The 13,659-nt window shown below is 31.8% G+C and overlaps 1 protein-coding gene across 1 annotated transcript in view; it reads left to right on the top strand.

The window, feature by feature from the left end:
• The window catches only part of LOC133204128 (uncharacterized), a 363,878-nt gene extending 355,721 nt beyond the window's left edge, over positions 1–8,157 (top strand). The window contains exons 2-5 of the mRNA XM_061339896.1: positions 7,062–7,178; positions 7,339–7,465; positions 7,571–7,677; positions 7,819–8,157. Of these exons, the coding sequence (XP_061195880.1) occupies positions 7,062–7,178; positions 7,339–7,465; positions 7,571–7,677; positions 7,819–7,886 (419 nt within the window). The 3' untranslated portion in view covers positions 7,887–8,157. The remainder of the gene's footprint in view (positions 1–7,061; positions 7,179–7,338; positions 7,466–7,570; positions 7,678–7,818) is intronic.
• Positions 8,158–13,659: the final 5,502 nt, after the last annotated feature.

Below are 13,659 nucleotides of genomic sequence, written 5' to 3'. Positions count from 1 at the left end.
TCATGGCTTTGTTGTTCTTGAGATTGAAGAAGATTTTTAAAGATATTTCCTGTATATGTTCTTTTGTAAAACTTTGATCCCCCATTATGGCCCCACCCTACTACTGGAGGATGCCTTGAACAAGCTTGAATCTACAATATTTGGGGATGATTCCATATCAATATGACAAATTGTGGCTTTGTTGTTCTTGAGAAGATTTTTAAGAATTTTCCCTATATCTTCCTATGTAAAACTTTGATCCCCCATTGTAGCCCTACCATACCCCTGGGGGTCATGATTTGAACAAATTTGAATCTACACTTCTTGAACATGATTCCATATCAATATGACTAAATGTGGCTTTGTTGTTCTTGAGAAAAAATTTTTTAAAGATTTTCCCTATATATTCCTGTAAAAGTTTGATCCCCCATTGTGGCCCACCCTACCCCTGAGGTAATGATCTGAACAAACTTGAATCTACACAACCTGAGGATGATTCCATACCAATATGACCAATTGTGACTCTGTTGTTCTTGAGAAGAAGATTTTTTTCTATATCTTCCTATGTAAAACTTTGATCCCTCATTGTGGCCCCACCCTACCCCCAGGGGTCATGATTTGAACACACTTGAATCTACACTACCTGAGGATGATTCCATATCAATATGACTAATTGTGGCTTTGTTGTTCTTGAGGAGAAGATTTTTAAAGAATTTTCCTATATATTCCTATGTAAAAATTTGATCCCCCATTGTGGCCCCACCCTACCCCAGGGGTCATGATTTCAACAAATTTGAATCTACACTATGTAATGAAGGTTGAACATAAGTATAAACTTTTCTGGCTCAATGGTTCTTGAGAAGAAGATTTTTAAATGATGACACCAAATTTTCACCAATTCTTAATTATCTCCCCTTGGAAGAGGGCATGGCCCTTCATTTGAACAAACTTGAACCCCCTTCACCCAAGGATGCTTTGTGGCAAGTTTGGTTGAAATTGGCCCAGTAGTTCTGGAGAAGAAGTCGAAAATGTGAAAAGTTTACAGACGGACGGACAGACAGACTGCTAGACAGACAGACAGACAGACTACAGACAAAATGTGATCAGAAAAGCTCAATTGAGCTTTCAGCTCAGGTGAGCTAATAAGGGAAGTCAAATAATTAAACATTATATGATTTAAAAAATAAAACTACTTTTGACTGAAACTTTGCGAAAAAAAATCAAGAATGGAATCATGCAACAAGCAGCAGTGATTTTGATAGCATGCATTGACTTCCATATTTGTACAAAACATTTTCTCTGATCAGATAAATATATTATTCCTGCTTCTGACATGATATATTCTGAGAAAATCTCTTTTCCACAGACAACCATCATTCATTTGTTGTGAGAATTTCTTGCTAAACATGTGTCCACCTGGCAAAAGACAAGTTTTTTTGTTTTTCTTCTTCCTTTGGAGTGAAGGGCCGCTGCTGTGACATTTTCTCACTTTGATTAAAAACGTGTGCGGGAGGGGGAGTCCATGCATCTTTTTACAATTTAAAAACTGTTAAAAACATGTCCTGCTTCCTTTAAGGTGCTTTATATCTCTGGATCCTGGTCTTAAAGGAATCCAGGGACATTGTTGTGATGGTGTCTTTGGGTAGCTGGTTCTACATCCTGATGGTAGTAGGAAAGAATGACTCCTTGTAGATGTTGGTGCTGCAGAATGGGATCCTGTACCAGTGTTGGTGTCCTCTTGTGGCTGCTCCTGTTTGGCTGAATTGGGGAGGCAGGTCTATGGCAATAAGGGAATGGACAACACAGTACATCATGATAGCCTTTGCTTTGATCCTGCGTTGGTGTAAACTCTCCCATTCTAGCCTGTCGATCATTCTTGTGACACTACTGGTGGTGTTGTAGTTATGAGTCATAAACCTAGCTGCCCTTCTTTGCACCGCTTCTAATTTGTCAATGTTTTTCTTTGTGTGAGGGTCCCAGACGGTGGATGCATATTCTACCTGGGGTCTGACCAAGGCCTTATAACATCGTCCTTGATGTTGCTTTTACAGGATGAGAGGTTTTTTCATAAGAAGGCGGTGGTGCTGTTGGCCTTCTTACAAACACTATTGATATGGTGGTTCCATGATAGGTTGTTGGAGATGTTGATCCCTTGGTTCTTGGCCTTGTTGACCTATAATTTAAAAAAAGTAATATATTTTACATAGCACCACAGATGCTGCATTATGTGATAGTTAGATAAAGTTGTGTCCATATTTCTTATACATGTACCTCAATAGTCCATCTGCCAACACCCCTTGCTCAATCATCCTGCATTCTGACCTCCAATCTTTTTTCTAGTCAAGGGTAAAGCAGGGTTGTTTTTCTCCTAAGAATTCAACATGAACATCCTTTAGATTATTTTTTTTTAATTAATGGAAATTGATTATAAGATTAAACAACTAATCTCATCTGCATTTATTGACTTAAATGAATGAAAATATTTTAATAGATTCTACCACATGTATATATAACATCTTATATTATAGTGTATTAGACATAAATAAATAAACATTTTTTTATCCTAAAAATACAGAAAAGGAAAAAACAATAATATGAATAGTTTTTGAACAATTATGTTTCATTTTGCTCAATTTATTTGACAATTTTATGTTTCAATATTATTGATATTTCCACATACGATATCAAGTTATTTTTTCCGTTTGATTTGTACCCAAGCGGAACACCTTACTTTTCTAATAACTTGATGATTGTTGTGTCTTAAACAAATTAGGCTAGTTAGAGATAAAATTTGTTGTAATCATATACAAAAATGCTATTTTTGTGAATTGTTATTCATAAAACTGACGAACACAGGAAAATAATAATTATATGCTCTTCAAATGTTGACAAGTCGCGGGAATGCAGACGAAATATATTGATAACAAATCTATAATTCCCGTGCGAATTCCCATAAATCAATGAAAATCAGCATGTAATTCAATTTCAAAATTATAAAAATCTTCAGACATATATAACTAACTTACATGCTCACTGCACATGACATGACATCAGACGAGGCAACGTGGATCTGCAATATCTCGCAGGTGTTTAATATTGTGACCTTCAAGTTCAAACTTTCCTTTGGCTGATCGGAATGCCCCCGGGCATAAATAACTATGATTTATAAATTGTCATAACTGTCCCTGGGTTTCTGCAATGCTTCGATAATGTTCACAGTTTGTAGATTTTAAAAACGACCCTCTCAGGGTTTTCTACGGGAAATGATCTGGACATGTTGACATTCGCTACCGAACTGAGAATTTTATGGCCATTGTCGCAAATCAAAGAAAATTTTACGAAATATTTATTTATTTAAATAGAAATACATTCTTCATTGCTTAAACTAATAAATTAACTAATAGTTTCTCCTTCAGTGCGATTAAATATGAATTTTGCATTTTACGACTTGCATAATTTATGGAGACCCATTGACGACGTAAAATGCTGACAAGAATCCATCCTTAAGACAGATTTAAAGGTAAATTGAATTCCCTTCAGACTGGATCTGGATTTTCGGCATATTCGAAGCACTATACATTATTAAATTACCATGAATATCTCCAACACAGTTTTTACACACACTCTTTCAATTACATTTGTATATATCTAGATTATTAGAAATATTATTCGGAATATTGTTAGCAATTTCAAAAGACATAAATATGCATGAAATAGAAATCTTAAAATTAGTTTAAAATATTCCAAGTGAAAAAGTGACAAAAAAATTTAAACTGTAATCCTTTTTCCTTATGTACTTCTTGTAAATATTTTTATTTGTTTATCATTTTTAATTACACCAGTAAAACACATAAAAAATATGTATCTTAGTATCGTTGTATAGTCTACGTGTGTATCATTTCTTTTTGAAATTGGATAAGCAATAGGAGGAGTAGCATCTTGTAAGAATTTCATAGAAATTTTTATTTTTAATAACCAAGCCCCAGGATCATGAAACAAACTTAGACTTTTAGAGTCAAATTTTCAATCACCTGTAAAATGTTTATCAATTATTGCATTATTCTCTAAATTTGCATATAACAACACTTTTGTAAAGCAATTTTGAAAAAAATTCACTTTGCTCTGCTTGACTTTTACAAAAATTAAATAGAACATAAAGATTTTGACTTAAGCTTAAGATGTTTTTCATGATCCAGGGGCCAGGACAACATCGTTTGCCAAAATCAAACACCGATAAACAGAATTATTTATCGTAGTATTATCTACTTGTGTACCAAGTCTTGTTAAAATTGACACAAACTGTGGAGAAGTAGTGTTATGAAATGATTTTAACGGGATTTCTATTTTCATTTACCATGGCAATAGCGTTTATCGAAGTCAGAAACCGATAAGATTGAAATAGGAACAAAACTGTAGGAGGAGTAGCGTTTTGAAGAATCGTTTGCAGACGGTAGGACAGACAGACAGACGACGTACACCTACTAATACATAAGCTCTTCTCGTCTTTGACCAGTAGAGCTAAAAATTATGTACTTGATTTCATTTACTTAATATCATTGACAGGGGAAAATACATCTGATAATTAATTTTGATATCACGTCGATACACACGATAGACCTACACTGTAATCCCCTTTATTTATAGGTTTATCAGTCATTTAATGAAATGCACCATACTCGATACAGTACATTTGAAGAGCAAACAACTATGGACACTCTTATATTCTTTCTGTTCGTTTTACCTATTGAGACTATATGTGTAAGTAACTTTACTTTTAACTCTTCTTTCTTCGATGAGTCCGAATTCAGTTCTTAAAATTATAGAAGCATATTTCGGATCGATATTGTATTAAAAGATGTTCATGCGCTTCTTTTGAAATAATTTTTAATTTAGCGGCTACCATGAACTGATTGAAAATAATTTGTAGATAAACTTTATATCTTATTTCATAAAGTTTATGTCTACATCATAGAATCTCATCACAGAAATATTCAAATTAATGAATCTTTTGAACATTATTTTGAAGTCTATTTTTGGTAAAGGGGGAACCCGAAAAGAGATTGCGTAATATCAAAGATTTTATTCTTTTTTCATGCAACTTTAAGTTATTATTTTTACATTCAAATATTACTGTTATTATTTTGGTTTTCATTATGTACAGTACTGCTGGTTTATAGTCATTTTCCGTCTAATGTTTTTAATTTTGTACTTGGTTATTCACATCATAAATATACCTTTAAAAACATTACAATCTTTTCATGGTACTCTACTTTTTCAGATTGTTTTTTTTTTTTTCAAAATTAAGGAGTATCTCCCTCAAGCATAGCTTTGATCCTTCGACGTATTTGGCTCCAATCTTCTGCACCTTTTTCAGCTCTTCCAAGTCTTTTTCATTTAAACATTTTGTATAAATTTTCAACGTTTCGGCTTGAACATCACTGAAGAGACATAATTTGTCGAAATGCGCATCTCGTGTCTCAAAATTGGTACCGTATATAATTTACTTATAAGTAAATAGTAAGTAAATAGTATATATAAATTTTAATAAAAACATCTTACGAAAAACAATCTTCAGACCGTTTCAGTATTAGAAATATAAAAGGTAACACGTCTCAGTAAGCAGATCATGCTATATTTAGAAAAGGGGAATTTTGTTAGAGTCAATATTACATTGTACATGTATGTACTAAATTCTTACTTCGATCAACAGCATTTATTCAATATAAGCATAGATTCTGTTCTAGCAATTAAAAAGAAATTAAATCCGTCCTCATTTATCTATAAAACACGTTGTCAAGAGTGTATACGTCAGAAGGAAAATAATACTGATAATTTAACAATAGATTTAAAGAGAGTTCCTACAAATATTTTCCATCAATACCAATAGCTTATTTAACCTCTTGATGATATCTCTTTTTCTTTAGTTTTCTACTGTAATCATTTTTAACTCTGTCTATGTTTAACTTTATTAATTTCTTTGTTTTCAAACAAAAGGAATCCTGGGGCTGAAAGTAACATCCCATGATGATAAAAATATAAGCTCACTAGGATCCTCGTTTCTTTTTATTCTTGTTTTATTTATGTTACTCAACCGCTCCTCCCCCCAACACCACCCCCATATAATTCGCTTTACAATACAAATCTTGTCAATGTTGATAGGGATTGATCCGATTACAAGGATGTGTGCTGTTAAGGATTTTACATTATTTTAGTTTTAATTTAGGTCATTTTTTCTGATGGAATATTTAAGTCAATCACCAAAATAAGTGCTTTTAATTTGACTTCTATGGTTTAATCTAGACTAAATGCTTAATTATCATATTCTGTTTCTTTGTTTTTTCGGTTTTTTTTTTAATTAATCATTAGGCAATTATCCTATTTATTTACTATGCGCAATATGTATACATGTGTTTTGCATGCTGGACTTTTGTTATATAATGCAATTGGTTCAGAGCTCTAAAAAAAACTAATGTTACTTCTTCTTTATGTACATAATGCCGACTTCAAAAAAAAAAAAAATTACCTACTGGCTTATTTACCTACATATATCATCTGAACTAAGTTCCATATACATGTACATCTATTTTCAAGACAACAGCGTTCCAGAACTGTCCCGCAACGAAAATAACCCTGTCCTTTTCAAGATGTCCTAGTACGGAGAAGTCATGGATGGAAGCCACAGAAAGGAAAAACTGTTCAAGTATTCCTCAGAACTGTACCAGTCCAGAGAATTTTAGATACCACTGTGTATCAAATGCGTTCATGAATCAAACTGTTGAAGTTTGTGCACCTGGTTTATATCTTTTGGGTAAGTACTGCACAGTAAGATTTCAATGTTTTTGGAATTGACAAAACTTTCTCGTAATATATTACATTTTATCTCTCTACCTATTAAGTATTGTAATTGTTGTAAGAGTAAATAATCTTTTGTGGAAACAATCATTTTTGAAATAAACGTTAAAACTTAAATTTTGTTATTTACACGAAAAATACAAATCAAAAAGAACTAAAATTCTTTGATAAGGTTTAAAACAGCGCTGTTATTCGATAATTGGTTTAATTTTGTCTATTTTTGTGAACAGGATATTGTCCAGAGTATAATTTTCAGGGGGAAAGAATACAAGACAACTATAATGCAGATTGTAAAAACTTCGCAGAGCCTTGTCCAAGCAGATACAAGTCATGGATGTCCTATAAATGTAATGTTCTTTTATGCAATTATAAAAGTTCAATTGTTTTATTTTAACTTATTGATCAGTATTTTATTTTGAATTCACAGTTTTAGGAACAGTCTCAGCAGAAGTGTTCATAGCTTCTGATAAATGTTAGTTTGTATAAATTCATGCTTTCTCGTTTCAGATTCAGATTGTGTTGCTCTAAAAAAATTTAACCATGGGATCCAATTAAATAAACTCTATAAATCAGACTTGAACAAAACTGCTTTAGAAATCAATTTAGAGATGAAGGAGGGAAGGGAGTTTGTGTCGTGAGTATTGCATTTCCACTGGCACTCAGTGACACAAAAAATAATATTTTATAGAGAGAGAGAGATTGTAAATTAAATTGCAATATTCAATCTTGTGTTTTGCAGGGCGGACAGTGTAATCATATTTGTTTGCATCAGTAGTGTTTTCCTAGCGGTATTAGTAGGATTTGTGATATATCTGTTCAGATGTGCAAAAGGAAGAAGAAAACCAGGTACATCTATGTTTATATATTTTTTTTCAGATTATATTTCTTTTTTTTTTTTTTTTTTATATTTAGTATCTTAAATAAACTCTGGAAAAAAAATATTAACAGTATTTGGCACAATTAAATATTTGAAATCTAATTCTACAGAGACATCTTCAGGCGGCATGGAGCAAGAACCACTCAATCATATCACGTCCAATGGAAACTTTTCGTGACAGAATTTCAAAACAATATCTCACATCTTTTAAATCAAGATAGTGTTCATCTAATTCACGAGAAACATTTTTGAATAGTTACTAAGGACACATTCATCAAAATGTTTGTATCGGCAGTAAATGACTTATCAGGAATACTATACGAAAGAGCTAATGCTGGTACTTATATCTTTAGCATTCTCTTTCAGATGGCATCATCAATTTTGATGACGATTTATTTCAGTTTGTATTAATTTGTGCAGTTGTTACATTTACTACATCAGCATTTTTTTAGAAAGGTAATTTATAAAGTTTTGTATGAAATCTTTGTTTAAGATATGTTGAAAACCTTCATCAAGAAATAAATACATGAAATAGGAAATGAGAGTTCATATTTTTGAATTTTATAACAATTACATATGTCAATGTTTTCCTATAAAAATTCAAATTACACATATAACTTAGCATTTCCTTATTTTATTTAACTAGATAGTCAACAAATCTAGTCTGAGTATTTCATCTGTAGAGCACAGACATTCCCGATTTAAATTATGCTTCCAAATTACTTTTATGCAAATTCTATAATTTAAATGAGTATAAAAATATTCTTCAGGTCCAGTACAGTTTGAATGTCTTGAGATAGATACATATAACATTTCTTAACTGTACAGCGTTAATTGTAAAATCAAAAAGGCCTCTCAAGCTATCTTTTACTTATTTCTTAACATGTTTTTCTTACATGTGCCTTTTTAAATATATTCAAAGCCCCTGTTTGGAAATGAGAAACTCATCATCAAGAGCTTCATATAAAATTATTTTTTGTACATGCACTGTCTATGTAAGCAGATAATCATATTGACCTTTGGTTCCAGTGTATTTAATTTTTGAACATTATTTTGTGTAATTCATTGTCATAAAGGAGAGGACACAACGGTTCTAATTTTTAAGAACTTGTGTCCGATCCTTTTGTTTCAATATCTTAACATTAAAATATGTTCAAATCAAGAGTTTCAGTAGCATTAAATTTAACTCAGTCTGAATAAGCTAATCAAACTCCTCTTTTATGTTCAGAATTTCAATATTAATAACTACTTCATTGCTCAAATTTCAATTCATTTACAAATAAAGATGATCAATTTTCACTTGAAATTCTATACTCCATTACCTGTTTTATACTTATAATCTACACCATGTGCATCTTCTCATAAATATGTATATTTTGACTCTCATTTCCTTAAAAAAGAAAGTCTTCTTTAATTAAAAAAAGACTAAAATTGATCTCTCTTAAAATTCAAAACATTTGTATACCTTGAGAACGGCAGCCATTTGTAATCTAAGGTATTGCTATCAGCAGAGATAACCCGCTTTGGACAATAATTTAAAGGTCTGACTACTACCAGTAAATGAACAAAATGAACTATGATAATTAATTTTACGTTTTAATATACAAAGAAAATCTAATTTTTTTGGAAATAGCAAAGTTATTGAAAAATAACATACACATTTTATTCGTATATTGAGAACAATACTTGACAAGAAGTATATATGTACAAAGGATTAAAATTGTCATTATACAAAAGTCTAGCAATCAATTGTGATAGGTATCATTCTATATCTCAAAACAAAGATGTATGTCAAATTATATTTCCCATGATTATGTAAATTGAATATGGTCAAAACACACTTGTTGATTTAACTTCCGTGTTGTCCCGAGTAAACACTTTTCCCCCATCATTTTCAAATTCAACTTGGTTTTCAACTGATTCAGACCTTTCCTCTAACGCCTCTTCACTATTTTCCCTGCACACACTATAGGAAATACTTTCATTAAATCTATTGTAGCTGTTTATTTCCTGGTATATACCAGTATCGTGTACATTTCCATCTCCATCCACCTGATGTTTATTGCATTGCGAATTTCTGATTTTCTTCCTGATGATGTACGCAGCAATTAGCGTGAAACATAGCAAAATGACAGAGAACATCGCATAGAGGATTGGTTTAATATCACCTAAGACTGTATACTGAATGTTTTTTGAATCCTTTTGAGATATCTTTTTGCTTGTATACATTACTACTAAAATTGAAGTTGATGTTGCAGGATAATAATTGGTTTCTCCAAATGATGAATTTGTCTTATTTTGTCTTCTTGTTAATGGTTTCAAATTGTATATTATTTTGGATACTTCTGGAGATGCTGTCAAAAAATCAATCAGAGTAAACTTTTAAAGATAAATACTTCACACGTATTAAGTATATACATACATTGTACACTGTAATCTGGACCGATGGATGAAATTTTAAAAAAAAAAAAATTAGATAAATCTGAGTTCATGCTTTATAGTACGTACAATGCAAATTACTTCCTGTGTCAAGACATCCGTTGGACACATCACAAAGATCTGAAGAACAATCACATTCTTTCTGACAATGTCGCCCATAACTTGGAAAGGGACACTGTTGGGAACAGTTGATTCCAAAATACCCCACAGTGCATTCTTTTAATCATAAATAATTAAATACGGGTATGAAATTTAAATGTCTGTTGCATATTTTTTTTTAATTAAATATTTTCAGTTTGTTGATAATTTTGAAATAAACAATAAATGACGCATAACAAAAATTATGCTCTTCATTTGACTGTAAGCTTTCCTTCGGAGTAAAGAAAATGCAATTAAGGACAATTAAGTTTTGTTTACTATAATTGAAATCAAATAGCGTCGCTCGAAAACATTATGCGAGTCTAAAATCAACATTTATCTACTTTTCATTGCATACAAAGTTGTGAGTAAAAGTTGGTTCACTAAAAACAAAGAGTTCACTTGCCGATGCATTGATTGCTTACAGCATCCCGTTTAAAACCTGAACAGCAGCTGACTCCGTCCTCTCTTACAAGTAAAAACAAGACAGCATAATAAACAAAGTGATAGTATACATCTCATCCAAAAATTACATGACTTTGCATTGCTTGCTTGGGCAAAATATTTAAGATAAAAGAAGAAATTCTAGTCTTCAATTTTCATATGAAAAGGAAGTACCAAATAATGAGTGGACATAACTTTAAAAATACAAAAGCTGTCAACTAAAAGATAAAGTACTTCCAGGAGTTGATTATGATTGTCCTATTGTATAAAAATAAGAATGACGTACCCTTCACAGTTTCCATCTAATCTCTTGAAATTATACAGAATAATGAAGAGAACGATTACTATCATTCTTAAAAAATATACTTCATGTATCCTCTAAAACTTGTTTGTGTTCTGTATTTCCTTGATTCAAACTCAGTATTTTGGATAAATATGAATGATTGAAAAGTTCTGTAATCTAATTTTCCTGTTTCCGATTTTAATGAAAAAAATATGTCATTCATACTTTCCGATTTTATTTTGAAAGTTAATACTTCATCTCTACATTTATCGAAAATGTATAGTGTTGAAAACATTTGCATGTTATTTTCTTTAAACTTTTCAGTCGAATCGCGATTTAAAAACAAATAGAGCATATATACCAGATTATATAAGAGCAAAATTAGCATATTTCTGTATTTGAAACGCCACCACTTGCCGGTGAAGGACTGCAAATTTATACCTGTATACTCTACCTGTAAAAAGCAAACTGGTAAAGAAATTATCAAATTAGACAAACAACAAAGTCTGAAGGCAACATCAACTACCAAAACATGATATCTCACAAACTATATCAACTGTATAGAGACATAACTTATACAAAGCAAGATCTCTAGTAAAATAGGTTTTAACAGCATTGGACAACAAAAAGAAAGAACTGCAGGCTTCAGTTAAGGAAAGAACTGCTTGGACCAAGTGTTTATATTTAAAAAAAAAAAAACATAACAGAACATTGCACGGAATGACAAAGACAACACATCATAAATTTCTTTGACTTTAAAAAGCTTTATATATAATTCACAGAGACCGTTTGTGGAGGATCCTAAGGCACTATCATAGTAAGCATCCAAACTTGTTTACCCAATAAAAGCATTATGTGCAGAATTTATATGTTCTTATGGTATTTATGCAAAACACGAGCTTTCTTGTGAAATCGGGTGCAAGGGAAAAATGTGTAAGGTCAACCCCATTATTCACCATCGCAGTAGACTGGGTAATGAGATCAACACTCAGTGGAGACAACGCCGGCATCAGTTAGGCTCTTTTTAGCTATATGTCTAGAAGACTTAAATTTTGCACATGACCTGGCTCTAATACATCATCTGTAGTCACAAATGCAAAGAAAAACATCCAATTTACAAATAAATGCCAGTAAAATTGGTTTGAAAATCAACTTAAAGAAATCAGCAGTTATGACCTTGAATACAGAAAGTCCAACCAAAAGACAGCTGAATGGAAAAAGACATTAAATACACATCAAACTTTACATATCTTGGACGTGTAGTGACATCAGATGGCACTGCTGACAAGGACATTAAAACAAGATTATTTAAAGCCAGCGGATCCTACAAAAAAAACGAATAGCATCAGTGGACACGCTAAGATCAAATTGTTTTACAACTCTGTATTATCCGTTTTAATGTATGGTGTTGAGAGCTGAAGGATGACAGATCTAAAAATGACATAAACAAATTATCAAGTTCCATATCTAATGCCTGTCTTAGAAAGTATTGAGGATAACCTGGCCTGCAAAAGTGGCCAACAAAAATTTAAACGAAATAACAAAGACAATAAACAGTCTGTGTCCGAGGATACCTGTCGTTCGGTAATTATTTATTCATGAAAAATACACTGCATAACGAAAGGATACTGGCAGACGCGTCGCAGTCTTTTGAGTCTATAAGGGACTCATTTATTGACAAATGTGATTTTACTAGAAATGGTTGTGTTACATAATTATTTCACAAATGATTGTGTATGATTTATGCATGCATGTATTTTCAACTATGAACGTTCTAAAATATTATATAAATGTATATTCAACTGGGGATTTTTATATGTTAGGACTTTGTCGATTACTTATTTTCAATTAAATGGTAATCATGAAGATACATGAATACATGCATTTGGCTTTATACATTCCAAATGCTGAAAAAAAAAACATTCAATAATCATTTACGAAAGGTGTTTCATTATCAAATTCAGTCAAAAACACAAGAAAAACAATAAAAATATTATTCAAGAGGATATTAGCAATATTATTCTAAGCTTAGATTTCATGGATTTCATGGTAACGCGGTGAAACCACACAATATTTAGTCGACGTCCCTTCAGAAACTGTAAATAAAATAGAACAAAATTAAGCATGTGTGGTTTATGGTATCTTTGCACATAAAGCCTAATAAAGAGAAAATGTATTTATTAATTGATGAAAATGTTTGCATTTTGATTAGGTATTTGGATTTGACAAACGATAAGAAGAACAACAAATTTCTTTACTCATTGTTGATTTTATCTCGGACTATTCTTTTTTTTTCAAACATGATTAAAGTTCATAACATTTTAGTTTGTTACCGGCCGTCAGGAAAAAAAAAATTAAAGAAATTCATATTACATGTACTCTCTTACTAGAGTTAGAGGGCGCGCTTTTTGATGCAAACTCTCTGGTCAGTGATAGATTGACGGCCTCTGTAAATTTATAGACTGGTCTGTTTACCCTCGTTCTCGACGACGAAGTAAATTATGAACAGTTTTAACTGGGAAAGTTGTCTTGAAGTGTTTGAGGCAAAAATGCTTCAATGCTGCTCTAGAACTCAAAGTAAATTTCCTGTACACTTCATAGCTAGCCCAAAACAAGATTATAATAACACATCCCCCGGGACAAAACT

The sequence above is a fragment of the Saccostrea echinata genome, unplaced genomic scaffold (assembly GCF_033153115.1).
Source record: "Saccostrea echinata isolate AGI-Se365-2 ecotype Australia unplaced genomic scaffold, CSIRO_AGI_Sech_v1 ptg000052l, whole genome shotgun sequence".
Taxonomy (NCBI): domain Eukaryota; kingdom Metazoa; phylum Mollusca; class Bivalvia; order Ostreida; family Ostreidae; genus Saccostrea; species Saccostrea echinata.
Note: the sequence above shows the minus strand (reverse complement) of the source record. Positions and strands in the feature narration are given on the sequence as shown.